Source organism: Gigantopelta aegis, chromosome 9, assembly GCF_016097555.1.
Source record: "Gigantopelta aegis isolate Gae_Host chromosome 9, Gae_host_genome, whole genome shotgun sequence".
In the NCBI taxonomy this organism is placed as follows: Eukaryota; Metazoa; Mollusca; class Gastropoda; order Neomphalida; family Peltospiridae; genus Gigantopelta; species Gigantopelta aegis.
This window is the reverse complement of record NC_054707.1, coordinates 84,173,134-84,199,975: the sequence shown is the minus strand read 5'-3', so window position 1 is coordinate 84,199,975 and position 26,842 is coordinate 84,173,134. Positions and strand designations below refer to the sequence as shown.

Genomic DNA, 26,842 nt, shown 5'->3' with positions numbered 1-26,842 from the left:
ATTATTTCCTTAACAGTTGTCTACTTTTCACATATCATACATTCATATACCATCACAAACAGTCACATACATTGACATGTACACTAATTAACACTATGTATTTTTATAAACACTTACCTTACATTACGACGTCGTGAACACCAGACCTTCAGGAGCGTAGTCCATGACTGTACGCACTCGACCAAACACGTAAGTTAATGAAATTAGTTAATTTGTTTTAGTCATTCTTCCGCTGGTTTTACAGAAAATACCGAAATATACCGACAATATATAGCTATTCGTAATTTTCCGTAAAACCTACTTTCCGTAAGTAATGAAATTGATTTCGTTATGGATCCCAGTCGGATTGCTGTATAACACCCAGGTATTGGATGTGAAAGCACGTGCAATTAGTGACCAAAGCTTGACTGTCAGCGTATTCATTATATGTTTGTGCACACATTCCTCACATATAAAGTCCACTGTATGATAGTAGAGATAATCATGCTTTTTAAGCTATAAAAGAACCATATCACGCCCTATTAATTGCCACATTTGTAAAATGAGTAATGATAGAAACAAGCGAAATATATCCAGTGATGATGAGGATGATGCCATACCACCTAATAAGTATTTAAAAAGTACTACAACATTACCGGAATCTTCTAGTGACAATTTATTTTCTTCAAGTAGCGATTTTGAAATACCCTGCGGTCAAAAGAAGTTTTGCAGCGAAACCGAACCCACCCCATCTTGTTCGTTCGACCAGAGTGCTGACCTGTTTGACACTACTGAAGAAAACAACAACGAAGAACCTGTTAGTGCTACAATAGACCATGGTGTTGATACCCCTATACTGAAGTATTACAATTTATTTACACTATGTAGTGAAGTTAGAACCGAGGAGGAAGCAATTAACTTTTGCCAAAATTTAAAACTTCTTCCAAAAATTGTGAGATGCCCCAATTGTAAATGTGATTTAGACAAATTAATACTGGTGAAATGGAAAAAATCATAATTACTTACATTATCGATTTCAGTGTAATAAAAAAAATTGTAAAAACAAAAGTAAAAATCAGGTGCCTTTAAGAAAAGGTACGTGGTTTGAGGCGTCAAACCTGTCTATAAGAAGAAGTTTGTTAATTCTGTACTGTTTTTCAAGGCAATATCCGGTAGAAATTGCTCAAATAGAAACAACCATTCCCGAAGAAGAGATCAAAGGAGAGAAAAAAACTTCATCTGAAACTATTGTTGACTATTACAACTATTGTCATGAAATCTGTGCTGCATCAGTTGAAAAAAGTGGAAAAAACATAATAGGCGGGGAAGGTTGTACTGTGGAAATAGACGAAGCAAAATTCGGCAAAAGAAAATACAACCGGGGTCGGCAAGTAGACGGACAGTGGGTCTTTGGGGGAATTTGTCGTGAAACACAAGATCTTAATTCCAGTGGAAAAACGAAATGCAGAAACATTATTACGTTTAATTGTAAAATACATAAAACCAAAAACTAAAATTATATCAGACCAGTGTCTTATTCCCGATTTGGAGAATTGGAACAAAATTACATCCATGAAACAGTGAATCATTCGGAGAATTTCGTAGGTAAGTATAGTATGTGTAAAAAAAACTAATTAAAAAAACAAAAACAAAAAGAATTTCTATGTGCCTGTATTAATTACATGAATAACATAAAAATTAATAATGTATAATTAATTATATGTTTATTCTTCAGATCCAACAACCAAGGCATGTACAAACTTAATTGAAAACAAATGGTGGCACGTGAAAAGACAACTACCAAGTACTCATTGCACACGTGGGAATTTTGGCCTTCATCTTGCAGAATACATGTGGAGAAGTAAATACAACAAAGAGGAAGTATTCAGTGAACTGTTGCGAGCCATCACTTTGGAATATATTTGTTAATGGTGAGTATCGTTTGGAATGTATTATTTTGTATGATAATTAAAATGGCCGACATGACAACATCGTAGGTATTATTAGAGACCGCACCGGAAGACTGGTAGCGCCACTCACATCCGTTACACCATTGCCGAATGCAAGGTTTGAAAAGCACATGTTAGTTAACGTCTGTATAAAACATTTATTGTTTAATATTGGAAGAATACCAGTACTTGTAACAGGTATAAAATACATTGATAAAACTTTATAACAAATATAGAACTCATGTTACTTGCCACTTTACGTTTTATTCAGTGGCAAAGTGAAAAAGTAGCGATATCGCATTTAATTATTGAAAAATAGTGTTGTTGTCGTTCTTGCAAGTACTTATTTTTGTGAGGTAATTAAATTTAATTTATTACTCTTGCAGTACATGACAAAATTTAGATGTTTTGATTTATTGTATAACTGTGATCGCCCGTTAACAACATCTTCCTGTTTGTCTGTTTACTACAATCCAAGATGGCGGATATTTGTTTACATTTTCAATTTGTTATTATGAATACATTTATTGTGGCCCTGACACATCTGTTGTTAGGGAATCACATAAAAATAATCCCTATAACCACCATCTTTATAATTAACGGATGTAGGACAAAGTGTCACTGGAAAAAATGTCAAGTCAAAATATCAACTATTAATATCAGTATTAAAGTGGAAGGAAGGAAATGTTTTATTAATGACACACTCAACACATTTTATTTACGGTTATATGGCATCAGACATATGATTAAGAACCACACAGATATTGTGAGAGGAAACCCGCTGTCGCCACTTCATGGACTACTCTTTTTCGATTAGCATCAAGGGATCGTTTATATGCACCATCCCACCGACAGGATAGTACACACCACAGCCTTTGTTACACCAGTTGTGGAGCACTGGCTGTAATCAATTAAAGTGGTACCCAGGTAAAAAGGTCAACTTTGACATTATACTTAATGTGTAAAAAAACCTTTTTAAAATCCTAACCATGTATTCTACAACTTTTCATTTCACCAATTAAACCACTGTTTGCACACCTTTGACAATGACAGCACTAAATGTGTATATAATTGTCCCAATAACACAGCATGCCACTAACTTATTTTTAAAAAATCAAAGACAGGCTGGCTAATCAGCCATACAAACAACAATGAAACATTCCTCTAATTATTCCAAATTTTGTAATTATGAAGAAACTCAATTTGCCAAAACCTAACACATACATCTGTTATCTCTCTTGCTCTGTCCTCCTTTTCCTCTCTCCCCCTCTTTCACTGTCTCTCTTCTCTCTCTCATATAACACACATACACACAAGTTGACATTTTGACAGAGATACAACATTAATGGTACACATTTTGTCCTCTTACATATGACCATTGACCTGTATATCACTTTTTCCATGGCAGACTGATGCTCTTTACTCTGTACAATTGAATGCTGTGATAATGATGATGATGGTAATGTTAATTTGTAATGCACAAATGAGTTTTATTACATTCCACATGTTGTATGATATATGCTTATGCAACAAAAATGGCCCTTTTTGGGGGTGGATGGGCATTATAATGACCAATTAGTCGATTATACTGATTATATTAATGGTACTGAAGGTATTTTATTTGAAAATAATGAATACATTCCTACAATTTTGAGTGTGCCAAACTTTTTGGGTTTTAATTTTTTTTGGCAAAACGGAGTTACCTACCCTGATTACAATTTTTTTAGGTTGCATAGTACCAAAGAAGAGAGTACCGTGTCAAAGTTCGACGTGCACCGTCAAATATTTACGGAGTAAAAGCAGCTGTGGGTGTGATTGGTAGTAATATGTGACATTGATTATTTGTGCAAATACTATTATCCATTGACAATAAATAAATACACTTTTATTTGTTATACAGTTGTTATGCAGTATATACCAGAGGTTGAAACTAATGCTGGGTACCCCCAAAAATGGAACTACAATTTTCAGCAAAAATGACGGTTTCTATTAAAAACATAAATTAAATCTCATTTTCTTGCAGCTAGATTAGATGTGAGGTGCCACACTTTCTATTGCTGTACTTCCTGGGTGTGTTGAAACGCTGCTTATATCAGTTTTATTAGTAAACGTTAACATTATCAGCAATAGGAATTGATTTGGTCTAATGGAACCTTTATTTTGGGGGTCAGGGCTAATTGAATTTTTTTTTTTTTTTTTTTTTTTTTTAAATTCTTTTAAAGGTATTTCTTCAGTATAGCAAACAATCAATATCATTCTTGTCATATTTAAAAAGTGTCCGCGGTCCCTAGTATTATCGCTTGAAATGTTGAAGAATTGTTTGCTTCTATTTGCTGTTTTTAACCACTTACCTTTTAGTGTGTAATCATTTTTTATTTCAGTTTTATGCATAGAAATTTAAGGTGTCTAATTTAATGTCCAAATTTGACTATTATCACGCCCACAAATGTTGAAACTTTCAACTTTGTCAGTGACAACTCACATCTATGTTAAAATGATCATGTTTTTCCAAGCTAGTACATACTCGCTCTCATATTTAAATGTGTACCCATACGTACCCGCAGATCCTGAGAATACTTTGGTTCTTTCCTCGACAATGGATGCTAACATCCGCTGCAGCAGACTTTCTTTTTTCTCGGAGACTGATGGGGAAGAAGACACAGACTCATCTTCCTCCGCCATCTTCTCCTTCTTTATTTATAAATTACACCTTCAGCAAGAGAGAACCATTGGATTTATTTCGCGTTTCTGGAGTTGGGAATGAATTCATGAATGAATGATAAAAATAATGAATGAATGAACGAATGATGGATGGATGGATGGATGGATGAATGAATGAAAAGGTCCACCACATCGCTATAGTTTCGCAATGCTCGCTATCTACAGTATCTAGGTCAACTACAAACGCAATGGCCAGCTTTGTTTTTCTTCATTTAGCGTCCCGCCAGTAGAACTGGGACTTTACGTGATTTGCGCAGGCGCTGAGCTTCTCGCGTGATTTTGAACAAATTTCACTGTCTTGATTGAGGGGTCGTCTGATATCTTCAAGACATATTTATAGTCATAGAGATATGGAACAACACCTTTCCAGGGGTCGGTGGGGGATTTGCCTTGAAATTTTGACACTAGCCAGCGGTTGGCATACGCATTACATGTAAGGGGGTGTTAATAATTACGTAACGCTCTAGGGGTAGAGGAAGAGGATGTTGTGTTCGATTTACGTAACATTTTTCAAGACTATATGTTATTTTTTATTCATTACTTAGACCTAAAAAGGTGGAGGGGTTTGGGAAATGCGCGGTCAGTCTAGGATCGATCCCCATCGGCGGATATATAAAAGGCCATGGTGTGTGATATCCTGTCTGTGGGATGGTACATAGGGCCTATAAACGATCCCTTGCTAAAACATTTTTTTTTTTAAATGTAGTGGGTTTCCAAGGCGCGTGTGCAGGGATTTCAGCGGGGTTGGGGATATAGACTGTGTTGAGGAAAGTTTATATGGGGCCATGCTCCCCATGAAAATATATTTAAATTTTTGTAAGCATGGGCAGATAAGGGTTTAGACCTCCAATACCCTCCCCCTGCACATGCACCCGATTCCTCTCTAAGATTATATGTCGAAATTACCAAATGTTTGACATCCAATAGCAGATGATTATTAAATCAATATGCTCTAACACTGATGTCGTTCAACAAACAAACAAAAAATAACGTTACCCTTTCCAAACGAAAGAATATTTATTTGAATTTGTCGATTTTAACACACGTAAAATTAAGAAGTGAAAACGTTCATTGTATACTTTAGTATATTTTATTCAAGAAATATATACATGATCAATGTGTTACTAGTATACAAATTAAACTTTGAAAGTTCTACTAACACTTTATAAAATATTAATTCTGAAATAGGAAGATACGATTGTCGATAATACGCCAAACCGGTTTTAACGAAAACTTCTAGTACCATATCCTCAACCGAACGTTCTTCGTACAGCGCAAGATTTCTCATTTCATGTTTTTGAGACAACCCTATAATTTGAAATCGGCAAACGCACGTGTTAACTGAAACTGACAACAGGCTGTCGTTTGTGCTTTGCCGAGCAATGGCGGCACAGACGACGAATCGAGCGTATACTTTTGACGATCTCCGTTCATAGCGAACATACACGATTTTTTTAAAAGTGCATTTGAGCTTGTATTTCATATTTGTACATGATGTTATAATATGGTAACCAGAGACCGTAACTGTAATAGCAAGCGTGTCATTCTGACTAATCGATTTCTGCTAGTGGTTTATACGTTCCAGTAACGGGGCTTTAATATCCGTCTATGCGATCGAATGTAGCCATAATCACAGTGTCTGAAAATTAATTTCTATTTACATAACGCAAATTCAATTATGGTTAGATCCAACCATTTGGTTGGCGCATGCACTGCAGTCAGCTGACCTAGCCTACAAAGTAAGTCGGGTAATGAGGGCGACAGGTTTAGCACAAGCTTATCTTCCACAGCCCTCTGCAAAACAGTGGTAAAACACACACACACGCGCACTTTCACTGGAGTAATTAATAAAAACACATTAGAAACGATGGCTACCGGGTAAATAACAAATGCGCAAAACGCAATTTTGTTTGTCGTCTGCTAACAATAACATTGCGAACAGTGAACCATGGCATTTTGGTATTGGTGGGTTATTCGCGTTTTGGTACGAACTTGAGGACATTTCTTAAAAAGGGAAAGATAACTCAGGAGAAATTGGCCGAGTCGAAAACATTCGTTCGATCACGAACAAAAATATATTCAATCCGTGGGCGTTCGCCATCGCAAACTGCTTCATTTATTTGAAATACTGCTATTTTCCGTAAATAATAGTAAATAACGGTGATCGTGCTTGATTTATTATATGTACACAACTTACGAGCAGCGTTAGTTGCAACCTGAGGCACTCTTATATTTACGTCCAACTTTACACGTAACTTACGTTTTCGTTGTTTCGTGAATAGCTCTTCAGTCGTAGATTTACGTTTACGTGTAAAACTAGACTTACGATATTTTGTGAATATGGGTCCAGGACCCATATTCACAAAACAGTGTAAATTTACGTCTACGACTAGCACTTACGTGTGCCGTAGATTTACGTTTACGTGCAAGAAGCACCTTATTCTCAAAGATGGTCGTAAATGTAAACGTAACTTAGTTGGACGTAAATCTACGATTTAACATTCTCACCGGAGTAATTAATAAAAACACATTAGAAACGATGGCTACCGGGTAAATAACAAATGCGCAAAACGCAATTTTGTTTGTCGTCTGCTAACAATAACATTGCGAACAGTGAACCATGGCATTTTGGTATTGGTGGGGATCCGCGTTTTGGTACGAATTTGAGGACATTTCTTAAAAAGGAAAAGATAACTCAGGAGAAATTGGCCAAGTCGAAAACATCCGTTCGATCACGAACAAAAATATGTTCAATCCGTGGGCGTTCGCCATAGCAAACTGCTTCATTTATTGGAAATGCTGCTAGTTTCCGTAAATAATAGTAAATAACGGCGATCGTACTTGATTTATTATATGTACACAACTTACGTGCAGCGTTAGTTGCAACCTGAGGCACTCTTATATTTACGTCCAACTTTACACGTAACTTACGTTTTCGTTGTTTCGTGAATAGCTCTTCAGTCGTAGATTTACGTTTACGTGTAAAACTAGGCTTACGATATTTTGTGAATATGGGTCCTGAACTGTAACTGTATTGCATGTACAGCTATTTAAATTCGAAGCAAGATTATTTAAAGGGACATTCTTGAGTTTGCTGCATTGTAAGACGTTTCCGACTAATAAAATATTTCTACGATTAAACTTACATATTAAATATAGTTTTTTATTTAGAATATCAGTGTCTGTATATTCAATGCGTTTCTGGTCGTCTTAATACTTGTAAGAAGCCCAAACTGGATTTTGTATTCAAATAATTTCATACGTACGAAAAAATATATTTTAGGAAATAAATTGGAATCGGACGATCCCCCCAATGCAGGATTGAGAGTTCCGCTCAAATGAAAAAAAAATCGGAGTTTACATATAAAAGTCCTTGTCCCCAAATGACCGGGATAATGTAGCAAGAACATCCGTCTGAGGTTTCATTTGCTGAAGGTTCGATCCTCCTCAGTGGGCCCGTTTGATTATTTCCCTTCCCAACCAATGATCCATCCAAGGACGTCGTGTATGCTATCCTGTTTGTGGGATGTGAGAAGTTTGCCATGTATCATTTATTATAAATACATTGGTACGACTGAAAACAAACGGTTTCTTGTCGTGGCTCTGTGACCAGGCCATTTTACATGCATACCACAACTTAATTCAACTTGTTAACGTATATTTCGCAACAAAAGTTCGTGTATTATTCTCGAGTGTAACCGAAGAAGAAGAAGTTTGTTTTATTTAACGACGCCACTAGAGCACATTGATTTTTTATCTTATCATCGGCTATTGGACGTCAAACATATGGTCATTTTGACACTGTTTTTGAAGAGGAAACCCGCTGTCGCCACATAGGCTACTCTTTTTTCGACAGGCAGCAAGGGATCTTTTATTTGCGCTTCCCACAGGCAGGATAGCACAAACCATGGCCTTTGTTGAACCAGTTATGGATCACTGGTCGGTGCAAGTGGTTTACACCTACCCATTAAGCCTTGCGGAGCACTCACTCAGGGTTTGGAGTCGGTATTTGGATTAAAAATCCCATGCCTCGACTGGGATCCGAACCCAGTACCTACCAGCCTGTAGTCCGATGGCTTAACCACTGCGCCACTGAGGCCGGTCGAGTGTAACCGCGTCATATCATTGTTTGGCAAGGGGTTCTATATATATATATATATATATATATATATATATATATATATATATATATATTAGAGATGGGGCGATTACTTGACAAAAGTAATCGATTACGATTACGATTACTTTAGAATGTCACGATTACGATTACGATTACAAGATAATTGAAAGTAATCAAATACATTTACACAAATCTACACAAATAATGAAATGATGTTACTACCATGAAGTTATGCACTTTATTTTACAACCATACCGATTTCATTCACTGAAAGACTGGATAATTTTGGATTATTAAATTATTTCAAACATTTATAAACGTATGTATACTGCAGGGACGGAATCAGTTTCCAAAACCAGATTTATTATTCTTAAATTTGGATTATTGACGAAAAGGTACCCATAACCATAGGTATAATTATTGTATCAATACATAACATATATATTTTGTTATATTATTGAAATAAGCCATAATTAGTAATTGCAAACTGTCTGATCACTATTACTTCTTATTTTTTTATTGTTTGTAGAACGTATACCATTTAATACCATCCACAAATTAAAATACTTTCTTTTTTTTAAATCTATAAATGAAGAAATAAAGAACGAAAGAAAAGAACAAACAAGCAAATAAATAATTAAAATGATATCTGCATACATGTATACATGTGTATAAGTTGCTCGTTGCATTTAAATTGTTGACATTCTAAAAATTACTATTATTAATGAATCGATTTGCTGTCATGCTTGCTTTGTGCCATATTATCGGTGACAATTACAAGTACCTTGGTCTGGGTGTGTTTATTTTGGTATCATTAGAAGCGCCGCGTTTCATAGAACATCTATTAAAATCAGCTTTCGGGAATTTGTATCAGACGTATTAATATTTTAAGCTATTTTAAAGGAAAATAAACCAAGGTTTATCTTGATAGATTACTTTTAACTGGGCTACGGGCCTGAAATTGTATACAATATTTATAAGTTGGACCAAACATCAAATTAGGATCGTATCGGGTTGCATGGGTCTACCACTCTGGAATAGTTGCTGAACTTTGTTATGTATAATCATGTAGGTTATGAACACGTGTGATACTTGCATACCATATCGATATATAGGACTTCACCCTATGCTTGTAAATGTGTATCAAAGTACTGATGGTATTGCTAACGATCTCGACCAATGTTCTCAGGTACAAAATACAAAATAGTAACCAAACACTACTGTACATACAAAATAGTAATCAAACACTATTGTACATACAGATATTTGTAACAGTTTACTTCAAAATTATCTTCATGTAAAAAAGAAATTATCTTCTAAATTCTTCAAAACAAACAACGCAAACAGCATGTCAACTTTTACTTCCGCGTTTACATGTGACGTCAAACTTTGAGCCTCATTAACTCGGTTTCTGACGTCATACTAATAAGTTATAGGTTTTCGCGTGTGACAGCTCATATATCTTTTAAAACTTCGTAAATATCAGATATTATTTCAAGTGAAGTTGTATGTGTGGCAGATGATATTTTAGTAATATTAAGTGTATATAGTTTGCTATTTTTAATATTATGTTTTAGGTATTTGTCAGATATAGTTGTCTGCCATCTAGTATTTATTTTAATAGTTCTCTTAGGTCATCTGCCATTGAAACCCATGTTAAACTGCCCAACTTCAAGCGAGGATTGCCCATAGAACGGGTTCTCGTTGGCACTAACAACATACACCATTGCGAACATACATTATATAAGCATTTATTTTCACTCCAAAATTGAGAACATTTCCGTCTCAGTTTTTTGCTATATGACCGCATCTGGCAGTAGTACCGGTCCGAACAGTTGGTTCATTAACCGATTCACTCCAGCTGTCACTTGCGCTATATACCCATGTCCCAAAAGGTCGATACACAATATTACAAAATAACATGGGTAAAATACATATTGTTTTAATTCTTCACCATTTCCTAGAAGTGAATATGTGAACCATAACATGTGTCACAATTTGGAACTATAGTGGACCGTGATCAATCAACTCTCACCCGGAAGTGATCTGTGTAGTAAGACCTTAAAGTCTAGTGACCGATTTTGTCAAACTTGGTTTGAAGTCAGTTTGATAATTTGGGTCATTTACACCATGAAAAGCTATACTAGAGCCGTGTAACTTATGAACTCTAACCAATACACCAAAAGATAGATGCACCATACCATCCAATAAAACTTCATATCACATTGCTACTCCTTGGTCATTCACACAATAGATGGTCATCAAACAAGCAGCCACTATATGGTAATGTATGACCTTGCTGGTAGTTCTGATATGGGGAACATACAAAGAAGCTAATTATCTAGTTAGTTCATTAAAAATATTAGTTTCCATCAATTGTTGCTATGGGCAACAATTGTTTCATAATGAAGTGTTGAAATCCTGTTTTTCTCTCTATATTTCAGCATGAAGATCCACATATTATTAATGGCAGATACAAATTCTACTTTCACAGTAGAATACTGTGTTATATATTCACAATACCATCAAAACTGTTTGTCACTATGACTGTACATTCGAAAAAATTCATTATGCACAAAATCACAGAAATTAGGGTGAATTTGGATATTGACCTTGTGACCTTGAATTTTGACCTTTTACAATGAGAAACTCAGTGTTAGACACTCAGATCAATTTATTTATTATATGTAGGAACACTATAATATACATTTTGACACACACACCCCTAAAAAATAAAAATAAAAATAAAAATAAATAAAATTGTCATGTTTGCAATATTTACCCAAATAGGGCCCCCATTCACTTGGCTGAAATCCACATCGATGTAATTACCTTTTATAAGGATGCTACACTAGTACATTTTCATTTTGGCTTGCTAAACTTATATATTTTGGGATAAACAGTAATTTCATGTTTTACATTATGGTCTCATTACACAGATGTCATCTGCCATTGAAACCCATGTTAAACTGCCCAACTTCAAGCGAAGATTGCCCATAGAACGGGTTCTCGTTGGCACTAACAACATTGCGAACATACATTATATTAGCATTTATTTTCACTCCAAAATTGAGAACATTTCCGTCTGTTTTTTGCTATATGACCGCATCTGGCTGTAGTACCGGTCCGAACAGGTGGTTCATTAACCGATTCACTCCGGCTGTCACTTGTGCTATATACCCATGTCCCAAAAGGTCGATGCACAATATTACAAAATAACATGGGCAAAATACAGCCAGAAGGCTTACCATTAAACATACATGTTGTTTTAATTCTTCACCATTTCCTAGAAGTGAATATGTGAACCATAACATGTGTCACAATTAGGAACTATAGTTGACCGTGATCAAACAACCGTGACCAATCAACTCTCACCCGGAAGTGATCTGTGTAGTGAGACCTAAGGTCTCACTACACAGATGTCATCTGCCATTGAAACCCATGTTAAACTGCCCAACTTCAAGTGAAGATTGCCCATAGAACGGGTTCTCGTTGGCACTAACAACATACACCATTGCAAACATACATTATATAAGCATTTATTTTCACTCCAAAATTGAGAACATTTCCGTCTCAGTTTTTTGCTATATGACCGCATCTGGCTGTAGTACCGGTCCGAATAGGTGGTTCATTAACCGATTCACTCCGGCTGTCACTTGCGCTATATACCCATGTCCCAAAAGGTCGATGCACAATATTACAAAATAACATGGGCAAAATACAGCCAGAAGGCTTACCATTAAACATACATATTGTTTTAATTCTTCACCATTTGCTAGAAGTGAATATGTGACCCATAACATGTGTCCCAGTTAGGAACTATAGTGGACCGTGATGAATGAACTGTCACCCGGAAGTGATCTGTGTAGTGAGACCTTAAAGTCTAGTGACCGATTTTGTCAAACTTGGTTTGAAGTCAGTTTGATAATTTGGGTCATTTACACCATGAAAAGCTATACTAGAGCCATGTAACTTATAAACTCTAACCAATACACCAAAAGATAGATGCACCATACCATGCAATAAAACTTCATATCACATTGTTACTCCTTGGTCATCCACACAATAGATGGTCATCAAACAAGCAGCCACTATATGGTAATGTATGACCTTGTTGGTAGTTCTGATATGGGGAACATACCAAGAAGCTAATTATCTAGTTAGTTCATTAAAAATATTAGTTTCCATCAATTGTTGCTATGGGCAACAATTGTTTCATAATGAAGTGTTGAAATCCTGTTTTTTTCTGTATATTTCAGCATGAAGATCCACATATTATTAATGGCAGATACAAATTCTACTTTCATAGTAGAATACTATGTTATATATTCACAATACCATCAAAACTGTGTGTCATTATGACTGTACATTCGAAAAAAAAATGCATTATGCACAAAATCACAGAAATTAGGGTGAATTTGGATATTGACCTTGTGACCTTGAATTTTGACCTTTTACAATGAGAAACTCAGTGTTAAACACTCAGATCAATTTATTTATTACATGTAAGTATACTAGAATATACATTTTGACACACACACCCCTAAAAAAATAAAAAGAAAAGAAAAAAAAAATAATAAAAATAGATAAAATTGACGTTTGCAATATTTACCCAAATAGGGCCCCCATACACTTGGCTGAAATCCACATCGATGTAATTACCTTTTATAAGGATGCTACACTAGTACATTTTCATTTTGGCTTGCTAAACTTATATATTTTGGGATAGACAGTAATTTCATGTTTTACATTATGGTCTCACTACACAGATGTCATCTGCCATTGAAACCCATGTTAAACTGCCCAACTTCAAGTGAAGATTGCCCATAGAACGGGTTCTCGTTGGCACTAACAACATACACCATTGCAAACATACATTATATAAGCATTTATTTTCACTCCAAAATTGAGAACATTTCCGTCTCAGTTTTTTGCTATATGACCGCATCTGGCTGTAGTACCGGTCCGAATAGGTGGTTCATTAACCGATTCACTCCGGCTGTCACTTGCGCTATATACCCATGTCCCAAAAGGTCGATGCACAATATTACAAAATAACATGGGCAAAATACAGCCAGAAGGCTTACCATTAAACATACATATTGTTTTAATTCTTCACCATTTGCTAGAAGTGAATATGTGACCCATAACATGTGTCCCAGTTAGGAACTATAGTGGACCGTGATGAATGAACTGTCACCCGGAAGTGATCTGTGTAGTGAGACCTTAAAGTCTAGTGACCGATTTTGTCAAACTTGGTTTGAAGTCAGTTTGATAATTTGGGTCATTTACACCATGAAAAGCTATACTAGAGCCATGTAACTTATAAACTCTAACCAATACACCAAAAGATAGATGCACCATACCATGCAATAAAACTTCATATCACATTGTTACTCCTTGGTCATCCACACAATAGATGGTCATCAAACAAGCAGCCACTATATGGTAATGTATGACCTTGTTGGTAGTTCTGATATGGGGAACATACCAAGAAGCTAATTATCTAGTTAGTTCATTAAAAATATTAGTTTCCATCAATTGTTGCTATGGGCAACAATTGTTTCATAATGAAGTGTTGAAATCCTGTTTTTTTCTGTATATTTCAGCATGAAGATCCACATATTATTAATGGCAGATACAAATTCTACTTTCATAGTAGAATACTATGTTATATATTCACAATACCATCAAAACTGTGTGTCATTATGACTGTACATTCGAAAAAATGCATTATGCACAAAATCACAGAAATTAGGGTGAATTTGGATATTGACCTTGTGACCTTGAATTTTGACCTTTTACAATGAGAAACTCAGTGTTAAACACTCAGATCAATTTATTTATTACATGTAAGTATACTAGAATATACATTTTGACACACACACCCCTAAAAAAATAAAAAGAAAAGAAAAAAAAAATAATAAAAATAGATAAAATGACGTTTGCAATATTTACCCAAATAGGGCCCCCATACACTTGGCTGAAATCCACATCGATGTAATTACCTTTTATAAGGATGCTACACTAGTACATTTTCATTTTGGCTTGCTAAACTTATATATTTTGGGATAGACAGTAATTTCATGTTTTACATTATGGTCTCACTACACAGATGTCATCTGCCATTGAAACCCATGTTAAACTGCCCAACTTCAAGTGAAGATTGCCCATAGAACGGGTTCTCGTTGGCACTAACAACATACACCATTGCAAACATACATTATATAAGCATTTATTTTCACTCCAAAATTGAGAACATTTCCGTCTCAGTTTTTTGCTATATGACCGCATCTGGCTGTAGTACCGGTCCGAATAGGTGGTTCATTAACCGATTCACTCCGGCTGTCACTTGCGCTATATACCCATGTCCCAAAAGGTCGATGCACAATATTACAAAATAACATGGGCAAAATACAGCCAGAAGGCTTACCATTAAACATACATATTGTTTTAATTCTTCACCATTTGCTAGAAGTGAATATGTGACCCATAACATGTGTCCCAGTTAGGAACTATAGTGGACCGTGATGAATGAACTGTCACCCGGAAGTGATCTGTGTAGTGAGACCTAAGGTCTCACTACACAGATGTCATCTGCCATTGAAACCCATGTTAAACTGCCCAACTTCAAGTGAAGATTGCCCATAGAACGGGTTCTCGTTGGCACCAACAACATACACCATTGCGAACATACATTATATAAGCATTTATTTTCACTGCAAAATTGAGAACATTTCCGTCTCAGTTTTTTGCTATATGACCGCATCTGGCTGTAGTACCGGTCCGAACAGGTGGTTCATTAATCGATTCACTCCGGCTGTCACGTGCGCTATATACCCATGTCCCAAAAGGTCGATGCACAATATTACAAAATAACATGGGCAAAATACAGCCAGAAGGCTTACCATTAAACATACATATTGTTTTAATTCTTCACCATTTCCTAGAAGTGAATATGTGAACCATAACATGTGTCACAATTAGGAACTATAGTGGACCGTGATGAATGAACTCTCACCCGGAAGTGATCTGTGTAGTGAGACCTTAAAGTCTAGTGACCAATTCTGTCAAACTTGGTTTGAAGTCAGTTTGATAATTTGGGTCATTTACACCATGAAAAGCTATACTAGAGCCGTGTAACTTATCAACTCTAACCAATACGCCAAAAGATAGATGTACCATACCATCCAATAAAACTTCATATCACATTGTTACTCCTTGGTCATCCACACAATAGATGGCCATCAAACAAGCAGCCACTATATGGTAATGTATGACCTTGTTGGTAGTTCTGATATGGGGAACATACAAAGAAGATAATTATCTAGTTGGTTCATTAAAAATATTAGTTTCCATCAATTGTTGCTATGGGCAACAATTGTTTCATAATGAAGTGTTGAAATCCTGGTTTTTTCGGTATATTTCAGCATGAAGATCCACATATTGTTAATGGCAGACACAAATTCTACTTTCATAGTAGAAAACTATGTTATATATTCACAATACCATCAAAACTGTTTGTCATTATGACTGTACATCTGAAAAAAATCATTATGCACAAAATCACAGAAATTAGGGTGAATTTGGATATTGACCTTGTGATCTTGAATTTTGACCTTTTACAATGAGAAACTCAGTGTTAGACACTCAGATTAATTTATTTATTACATGTAAGAACACTAGAATATACATTTTGACAAACACACCCCTAAAAAATAAAAATAAAATAAAAATAAAAATAATAAAAATAAATAAAATTGACATGTTTGCAATATTTACCCAAACAGGGCCCCCATACACTTGGCTGAAATCAACATCGATGTAGTTACCTTTTATAAGGATGCTACACTTGTACATTTTCATTTTGGCTTGCTAAAGTTATATATTTTGGGATAAACAGTAATTTCATGTTTTACATTATGGTCTCACTACACAGATGTCATCTGCCATTGAAACCCATGTTAAACTGCCCAACTTCAAGTGAAGATTGCCCATAGAACGGGTTCTCGTTGGCACCAACAACATACACCATTGCGAACATACATTATATAAGCATTTATTTTCACTGCAAAATTGAGAACATTTCCGTCTCAGTTTTTTGCTATATGACCGCATCTGGCTGTAGTACCGGTCCGAACAGGTGGTTCATTAATCGATTCACTCCGGCTGTCACGTGCGCTATATACCCATGTCCCAAAAGGTCGATGCACAATATTACAAAATAACATGGGCAAAATACAGCCAGAAGGCTTACCATTAAACATACATATTGTTTTAATTCTTCACCATTTCCTAGAAGTGAATATGTGAACCATAACATGTGTCACAATTAGGAACTATAGTGGACCGTGATGAATGAACTCTCACCCGGAAGTGATCTGTGTAGTGAGACCTAAACGTTTACAAAAATGGTATCCGTTTAAACGAATTATGACGTAGCGATGAATGTGAGTCGTGACGTCATCCACTATCCCATAGACCTTATTCAAAATGGAGGGCAAGAAAAGATCGCCGGTATGGAAATTCTTTTCTGTTGTAGAACAGGGGGGTAAAACAGGCGCTAAGTGTTCGCTGTGTGCAGCGACAACGTCGTACTCAGGGGGTAGTACGGGAACTATGGCGAATCATTTAAAGTTCAAGCCTAAGTCCCTAATTAACATTGACAATAATGACAAGAACGGCAACGCCCATTCTCAAAAGCTAATAACTGCGTTCAGCCAACGTGCTACCAGCATGTCAAAAGAACACTGGCAACGATGCGCCGAGGCATTGGCGTGTATGTGCGCTCGTGACCTTCGCCCTATGAGTATTGTTGAAGAGGTTGGTTTCAAAAACTTTTGCAATACGTTAAACCCAGCATTTAAAGTTCCAGGAAAAACCACCATTGCTAAATACATATATTATCAGTTATGATGAAATGAAAGAAGAACTGGTTCGCTTGTTAAACAAACAGATCGGGGTGGCACTTACGTGTGACCACTGGACAAGCTGTGCTGTCGAGGGATACGTCACTGTTACTGCTCATTTTGTTGATGACGAATTTTACTATCACAATTGCGTACTAGAAACACGTCAAACAACAGAACGACACACAGGGATGAACATAGCTCAAGATCTAAAAGTTGTTATCAGTGAGTTTGGTATTGAGAAAGAGGGAGTAACTGCTCTGGTCTCTGACAATGCGTCTAACATGGTTGCATGTATGGAGCACATGGGTGGAATTATGCACATAAGGTGTTTTGGACACACCCTCCAGCTGTCAATTAGAGGCGCATTCGATGACATACCATCAATTTCAGGTACCATCGTCGCTGGTAGAAAGCTTGTATCATACTTTCGCCGATCAGTTGTCGCTAACAACGAATTGAAAGTCCGCCAAAAACAAATGCACTTAACAGAACATTCACTGGTATTAGACTGTCCAACGCGTTGGAACTCGACATTTGACATGTTTGAACGACTGATTGAACAACGTCTATCTGTCTATGCTGTCGTACACAACATGAAAAGTCCAGGTGATGCCCGAATACTCGATCTGACCGACAGTCACTGGACCATCATAGAGGGGATGATACCTGTACTGAAGCCACTCTATATGGCCACACGGATCATGTGCTCAGAAGAGTATCCGACCATTAGTGGACTCGATCCTATCCTCTATAGCTTGAAAAACCACCATCTTCTGGTAAAAGACACTGACTGTGTCAGTGTGGCGACTTTCAAAGAAAAGTTACTCGCAGACATTCACAGACGTTACAGTCTCAACGACGACAAGATACTGAGCAGCCTTACTATGCTTGCTACTTTCCTTGACCCAAGATACAAAAATCTGCCATTTCTATCTGATGAGCAAAGAGAAACTGTGAAAGCTAATGTTCTGTCCGGTGTGAATGCACTGCAAATTCCCAATGATTATCAAAACAACCCCTCCCAAATAGATGCATCCACGAGCGCTTCGCCTACGGTTTCTGCAGATGCTGATGGAATTGAGCCCTGTTTGAAATATGCTAAAATGTCGCAAGATGAAGTGTCATTCCTGCTCGGGCCTTATTTTAACACAGAAGAGTGTGAGATCATTGTTCCCACGTCAAGTAGTGAGGAGTTGGCTCTTTACATGACCGTGAAGCCAATCGGCACAAACAAGAATCCGTTTGATTGGTGGAGACTGAATAAAACGGTGTATCCAACACTAGCTGTACTTGCGAGACATGTTCTGTCTGTGCCCGCCACGTCCGTCCCCTCAGAACGTGTTTTCTCAGTTGCAGGCGGAACTGTTACAAAACTGCGTGCTTCTCTCGATTCAGATTCGGTCGACAAGCTTATATTTCTGAATAAGAGCATCCGCGATAAAAATGTCCAACAAGAAAAAGCTGTTCAAGAGTCTGCCGCCACCGCCCTTGTGAAACAGGAGCCAGTCAAATGAAACTGTTGATGTCGCCGAGACTCGGCCTGCTCTACCCCAGTTTGATCGACTTAACTGAAACGTTTCGCGTTGAAAACAGTTTTTGTTATTTAATATTGCTGAAACTATTAATGTCCAAGATTTGCGGCTTCTTGTTTCATTATTTTTTTATAGAAACCTTTTTTTTTTCTTTTTTTTTTATAGAAACCTTTTTTTTTTAAACTTGAAAACATTGAGTAAATTGAAAAAATAATTTTATGTTGTGCTGACTTGTGCTTTTGATATTTAATATGGCTGAAACTAGTTCTTAGCAAGGAAAAATATAATATTAACGTCTCAGATTCGCCACCTACTCTTGCACCGTTACATTATTTTAGTTGACACTTTTACATTTGAAAAATTGAGAACATTGCATAATGGAAGAATTCTGTTGTTGTGTTATGCATATTTTGATATTATGGCTGAAAATAGTTATATTCTGTTCATTGCTTCATACTAATTCCAATAAATTATGGAAAATGGGTCCAATGCGTTGATTTCTCTAACAATAATGGATTGAATAAAACAACTCCTGGACTCCTGTAGATAATCGGAACTCGGAAGCGGGCAATATCCAGCAAATGTTTAACGAAGCAGTTGACTATTTGTTTGTAATATTTTTATGATTGATGATTTGTTTTTATTATCATGAATTGAAGATTTGCTAAATATTTGTATAATCAACTTACAACGAACTGTTATTATATATTGTGTACTTTTAATCTGGCAGGGTGTTTGTCAACGACACACGATTTTCCCACACAAGTAAAAGGTTTTCCAAACGAGACGTGTTGTGGTTATCAATACTTGGACCCTGTTACATATGTATTTGATATAAATGATAGTCAAAAATAAAATAAAATAAAATAACATAATAAATAAGTGAATAAATAATTTGTGAATAGACATGTAACATTGATAAGTAGTTGTACGACTGTCTTTTTTTTTAATGAAACGACAAGGGGAAAATAGAGCTGTGATAAAGGTCTGCGAGTTGGGTTTTTTAGGGGGAAGGGGAGGCATAATTTAATAAATTTTAAATAGATACATGTCGAGAATTAAACATCACTGGAAATCCGCGTGAATATTTAACTATAATTCTAATTGTTAATAGTAAACACATTCCACTAAAGTTAATTTTACTGTATGAATCTTAATTTTGCGTTGTTAAAATACCCATGACAGCCGGCTCCAGACTTCGTCCAAGGTAATGTTTCACTGCTTTTGGTCTTGAACCATTCGCAGCCATTTTAACACCAGAGTAACCATTTTATAAGTTTGTTTCTCCATGCGCCAAGGAAGCTTCCTGCAATATTTTGTTGCAAGTGTTAAGTGACGTTTGAGCACGCTGGATGAAAACTGACCACAATAGATCACTTGAGACTTCACCTAAGGCGACCTGAGAACATAAACCATGCTGGTTAAAACAAAAACCCAAAACATACACAACAAACAAATGTTTACGATACAAGTTTTATTTCCAAATTAATTAATTTAGTTTTGTGAGATTACCATAGTTTTTTCTTTTTTTCAACCATGTGAATATTTATTAACAAATGTGGCCAAATGTTTACTTGTCAATCTTGCTGCAACACAAACAAGAGTCCCGAGCTGGATAAAAGGCATCGAAGAACGAAGTATAACTAAAACATATGTACAATTGCATTTGACCAGCCGTTGTAGCAGGCAACATCAAGTTTATAGAAGCAAGAGGTCAACAAGGCCCAAACAAATACCCCAAAACACATGCAACAATTTTAATTTAACAGTAAAAATGACAAAATTCACTAAATGCATTAAAAATTTATCTCTATGTGAACCTCCCTTTCCAACACACAAACATCCATCAAAGGTGTTTGTAATGGTCCAATGTGCAAATGTTTGTAGCATTGTTACATCGAGAGAGAAAAACCTGTCTTCACCACACTACTGGCATGTGTGCAGGGGTTGGGTTTCAGGGGGTCATAATGTTCAAGTAAATTTTCTTATTCCACACCCCCACCAAAAAATTCATCATTTTCTTGGGGAGCATGACTTCGACGCATAACCCACGATTATTACCCACTGTCTGCCAGGTTTTTCAAATTAAGAAGTTACAGAATTTATTTTAGATGCACACTTTGTCATGGAATCAAAAGATTTGAATGTCTCATTACACAGTAGTGATGTTCCAGTGGCTATAATAGAAAATTAATCAGTTAGGCTCAACCAATGTAATATTGATAATAATAATCGATTGTGTGGGAAAATGTTAACAGTAATTGTGTCTCCAGTTTAGATAATGGAATTATAAACATGTTTAGAAAAAATATACTAGTTATTGAAGGTAAAATTAGCAAGTTGCACAACAACAGTCATTTAATTCAAATCCTTCTCATGAAGATCTTTCTCATGAAGATCTTTTAACTGATTTGTGGGATCTAAAATTGACCGATCGATCATCAATAATAAAATTCCAACCGATTCCCAACACGGGTCTCTCAATAACCGGTTAAACACTGCTTCATTCATATTACATGTGCCCAAAGACTAACAGTTTTCATTATTTGACATTTTTGTCTGGATTTGTTTCCTCCCGATTTCATAGCAAGATGTCTCCTACAGATTATTGCACATTGAAGCATCAGGACACACTTTTGATGACATTTGAAAAAAAAGAAAAAATAAGAAGTTTTTAAAAATTGCACATTATCCAGTGTGCTTCAGATCGTCCTCCACGGGTGGTTTTATGTGAACCGAAATATAACTTAGTGCATAAATGTGTTTAACATTGTGGAGGATGCATAAAAATATAGTTACAGATGAGTTCGATGCTGGACTGGTGAGTCATGATATAAATGTCATACACCCCTATACAGGCCTACATAGTTTTATTACTTTTATAAAGATTATGTTCTGGTACTAAACCAGAATCAATGGGTGTTATTTCAAACTATGTTGTATTGTTGGATAAATATTAACCAAGTTTGAAAGTTTGTAGCCAAATTCAACTTTGTTTTCACAAACCTAACCTAGTTTTATTGCTAATATATTTATGAAATTCAACTTTCAATCTGACCGTGGCAAACAGCGTGAACCCTGCTTATCGAGTTGTTTAGGGTTTTTCTTAACAAAACATGTTTAAATTCACTTAAAATAAATAAACTGGCCAAAGCAATATCCAAAAATTGATTGCAATAAACATTCCTAAGAGATGCTTGTGGTTAAACAAGTGTAACCCGATTCTTTACTACTTTCCCGAAAACCCCTGATTAAACAAGTGTAACCTGATTCTTTACTACTTTCCCGAAAACCCCTGAGGATGCAATGTATGATGAGAAATGAAACCAATATGCGGTATTTCATTGCCATCTTTTGAAAGCAACCAATAAATAACATACCTGCAATGATCTCAAAATTGACACAGAATTTTTTTGCAAGTTGCATAATCATAGCGGCCACTATCAGCCACTTACCAGTAAAGATGTCAGACAATTTCACAATTTACTGTTAAAACAACAATAAAAATTAAATTTGAACTCCCAAAACTAACATGTCATTGGTGGCAAATGAAAATGAGCAACTGATTATGCAACTTAATCCACAAAATGGTAAATGAAAACAGCAATATTCCTAACTCGAGTAACAACAAAGCCGACAGTGATGATGTATTAAACATGACAGAGCACTCATTCTAGTCTCAGCAGGGATCACTCTGGTACTCAACACATTCTATTTTAATCTGAACAAATATTTCATGTAGTAATTGATATTTTGTCACAAAATAACTGTAAAACTATAAAATTTGTAAATTTAATAGATAATATGGCAAACCTTTCTGCTGAGCCAGAGCTGGCCCTGCTTAAGTTAGATTTTCCCTCCATAGACGTCAGACTGACTGACAGCACTGATCTGTCTGATTACGACTGTACACTCATCATCTGATGAATATCATCACCACAGCTTCATATTGTGTGTGACACTATTGTAATTTGGTCTTGTCTTGCATAAATGAACAACTATATAATGCAGAACATTTCAGCTACTAAAAATCTCTTATAATTGTGTTGGACAAGTGACTCCATTTTAAACATGTTGAGAGGTTGAACAAGACAACCAAAGTAAACCTACATGTAATTGTCCTTTCAAGCACTTTTTACTTCACAACTCCATAATTCATTATTTTTAAAAATTCAAAAACACAGTTGTTACTTCTACATGCTTTCATAAATTACACGACTTCAGGAAAATACTCCCAATCATTTCATATCCACAAATAACAAGCTAATACAGTGAAGAAGAACTGAAGTTTAGACAATTTAAGTAGTTTGCTAGGAGAAGTTGGTCAATGCACACAGTTAACTGTATGAATCTTGGGCTTGAAAATAAATAAACTTAACCTTCCTGTAGAATGGTTATGAGAATTGATTTGCTTTTAATAGTTCTTAGCAGCAGTTAACTGTTACACTTTTGCATGTGAAACCTGCATTTGATGACTACATGCTTGGATCTCGTTATTAAGACTGAAGGAAAGAGCAAGATAGTCGAAGCAGCACCATAATAATGCTTGATATCCATCAACAGGGATAGTCGACAGTCATCAACAGGGATGGCAGATTGTGGTCAGAGTCCAGTCTCCCATCTCTGTTGGTCCTGCAGTAGTTACCAGTTCTCCACTGACAGAAGTGATAAATGCGCAGGCCACCAGTTCAGCCAGCCTCGGTACCATTAGACCGGCACAGCGACTGACAAAAGATGACTGGGCCAGTTGCAGCGACACACACAAAATGGTCTCTAGTTCAATGACACTGGTATCCGTGTTAACTTCACTTTGTTCCTAATCATGTAGCTATTGCTGTTTGCATTCGGCAGGTTTCTCACCCTGGGAGAAAGAGAGAAAAAGTACAAATAAAAAAAAACATGTATTTAACAGAATGTTCCCAAAAAATGAAGGTACAACACACACACACACATCCCCCCCCCCCCCCCCCCCCCCCCCAAACCCATAGATTTACAAAGATTTGCAAGATAAATGTTCACTATTTACAACAGTAAATCCCATCACAAAATGTTATGGTTTCATAAATCAAGATACTCAGATTAAAATAAACCAGTCATCTTTTTTATCTCTCTATATGTTGGACAAAAGATATGCAACCAGGTGCTAAAATCTGATGATGATCTGTCATTTTCCAATATGTTTAAAATTTGTATAAATAATATGAACCACATGTAGGAATCTACTTGTGAGTGGTACTTTTGATAAACTGTGCAGTTTGAGGTCAGGTTAAGTTGAAAGAAACAAGCATCATGTCTCCTCGGTGATTTCAGCAAGCCACAACCAAGTGTGGGGCTGGAGAGGAAGTCATGGTTTATGTCAAATTGGAATCACTTCCACCAATTCCCCTGAAATGAGTTTTAAATGGAATGGAATATTCTTCATAGTGGTCGACACAAATCAGTGGTACTTTACCAGATTTGCAACAAATCTCAGTTAAAGTTTGTTTGCTTTGTTTAAGGACACCACTAGAGCACATCGATTTATTAATCATCGGCTATTGGATGTGAAATATTTGGTAATTCTGACTCGTAGTCGATAGAGTAAACCTTCTTAATGTAGCAAGGGATCTTTTATATGCACTTTCCCACAGACAGGAAAGCACTGGTTGGAACGGAAAAATACCCAATCAGTTGAACAGATCCACGAAGGTGGTTTGATCCTGCTATACAAACACCTAAAGCGAGCGCTCAACCGACTGAGCTAAATCCCGCCCCACAACAAATCTCAGATCCATCCCACTATTTAGACCTGGGTGCATTTCCTTGCCAGCTGATATTTGCAATGCTGTGGTTTTCACAAAAACATCCGGTCAGTACTGACGGTGAATGTTATATAGTAGCTGTATTGTGTGCTAGTCTCTCAACTACAGCATCCCTGATATCTACTGGCTGATGACCTACACTGTGCTGAGCTGTTGTTAATCATACCCATGGAAAACCAGCACGACAGTGATGCTAACATGCAATGCATCACTGCATTTGTCTGGTGGCATCTAATACGAAGTATACACAGACGCATAGATGTATTATTAGTTTTACCTAGGCTAATTAATGAAACATTAAATTTACTCAGAAAAAGGTAACACAATAATGAAAACTTGTAAAGATTAAAAATAATAATAATAAAAACTGATACATTTCCCCTACTCCATAAATGTATGTTTTCCTTCACCATAAGTCAGTGCTAGTAAATATTTCAGTGGTCTGCAGTGTTATACCTTCTATCAAAGCACTTTTGTTACAAACACTTTGAACTAGACCTTGGCAACATTTTAATATTTGTTTCTGATGACATGACCCAACTTACCCTACAACTGTAAAACCCCCACCCCAAAAACCATCTCACATTATTCAGAGTACAAATTAAGATGGATAAGAGCTCTCATTCTAAATTTAAAATACTGCCAAAACTTTTATAGTGGATTCACAAAATTATAAAACATTTGACAGTTTTACTAATGTCATGCCACATTAAACCAAACCATCTAGTAAGGTGGCTGGAGTCTTACATTGGAGTACACTCAGAGGGCGGGACGTAGCCTATTGGTTAAACCAAACCATCTAGTAAGGTGGCTGGAGTCTTACATTGGAGTACACTCAGAGGGCGGGACGTAGCCTATTGGTTAAACCAAACCATCTAGTAAGGTGGCTGGAGTCTTACATTGGAGTACACTCAGAGGGCGGGACGTAGCCTATTGGTTAAACCAAACCATCTAGTAAGGTGGCTGGAGTCTTACATTGGAGTACACTCAGAGGGTGGGACGTAGCCTATTGGTTAAACCAAACCATCTAGTAAGGTGGCTGGAGTCTTACATTGGAGTACACTCAGAGGGCGGGACGTAGCCTATTGGTTAAACCAAACCATCTGGTAAGGTGGCTGGAGTCTTACATTGGAGTACACTCAGAGGGCGGGACGTAGCCTATTGGTTAAACCAAACCATCTGGTAAGGTGGCTGGAGTCTTACATTGGAGTACACTCAGAGGGTGGGACGTAGCCTATTGGTTAAACCAAACCATCTGGTAAGGTGGCTGGAGTCTTACATTGGAGTACACTCAGAGGGCGGGACGTAGCCTATTGGTTAAACCAAACCATCTAGTAAGGTGGCTGGAGTCTTACATTGGAGTACACTCAGAGGGCGGGACGTAGCCTATTGGTTAAACCAAACCATCTAGTAAGGTGGCTGGAGTCTTACATTGGAGTACACTCAGAGGGCGGGACGTAGCCTATTGGTTAAACCAAACCATCTAGTAAGGTGGCTGGAGTCTTACATTGGAGTACACTCAGAGGGCGGGACGTAGCCTATTGGTTAAACCAAACCATCTAGTAAGGTGGCTGGAGTCTTACATTGGAGTACACTCAGAGGGCGGGACGTAGCCTATTGGTTAAACCAAACCATCTAGTAAGGTGGCTGGAGTCTTACATTGGAGTACACTCAGAGGGCGGGACGTAGCCTATTGGTTAAACCAAACCATCTAGTAAGGTGGCTGGAGTCTTACATTGGAGTACACTCAGAGGGCGGGACGTAGCCTATTGGTTAAACCAAACCATCTAGTAAGGTGGCTGGAGTCTTACATTGGAGTACACTCAGA

At 36.7% G+C, this 26,842-nt stretch overlaps 3 protein-coding genes across 5 annotated transcripts in view; 1 reads left to right on the top strand and 2 right to left on the bottom strand.

Moving 5' to 3' along the window:
- LOC121380543 (uncharacterized protein KIAA0930 homolog) overlaps positions 1–4,606 on the bottom strand; it is a 42,222-nt gene extending 37,616 nt beyond the window's left edge. The window contains exon 1 of the mRNA XM_041509397.1: positions 4,487–4,606. Coding sequence (XP_041365331.1) covers positions 4,487–4,538 — 52 coding nt within the window. The 5' untranslated portion in view covers positions 4,539–4,606. The remainder of the gene's footprint in view (positions 1–4,486) is intronic.
- Positions 4,607–17,180: 12,574 nt separating this feature from the next.
- Positions 17,181–19,697, top strand: LOC121381351 (E3 SUMO-protein ligase ZBED1-like). The gene has a single exon (XM_041510633.1). It carries the CDS (start codon positions 17,690–17,692, stop codon positions 19,193–19,195), a length of 1,506 nt encoding a protein of 501 aa, XP_041366567.1. The 5' UTR covers positions 17,181–17,689; the 3' UTR covers positions 19,196–19,697.
- A 975-nt stretch (positions 19,698–20,672) lies between these two features.
- LOC121380893 (nucleosome assembly protein 1-like 1-A) overlaps positions 20,673–26,842 on the bottom strand; it is a 43,161-nt gene continuing 36,991 nt past the window's right edge. For all 3 annotated transcript variants that reach the window (XM_041509912.1, XM_041509910.1, XM_041509911.1), the window contains one exon: positions 20,673–24,074. Coding sequence is in view for 2 of the 3 variants with exons in the window: in XM_041509910.1 (XP_041365844.1) it covers positions 24,042–24,074 (33 nt within the window). In the remaining variant the exon portion in view is untranslated. The remainder of the gene's footprint in view (positions 24,075–26,842) is intronic.

Bases quoted from the DNA above. Each gene is read 5' to 3' on its own strand.
- LOC121381351 (XM_041510633.1), top strand. From the start codon at position 17,690: ATGAAAGAAGAACTGGTTCGCTTGTTAAACAAACAGATCGGGGTGGCA.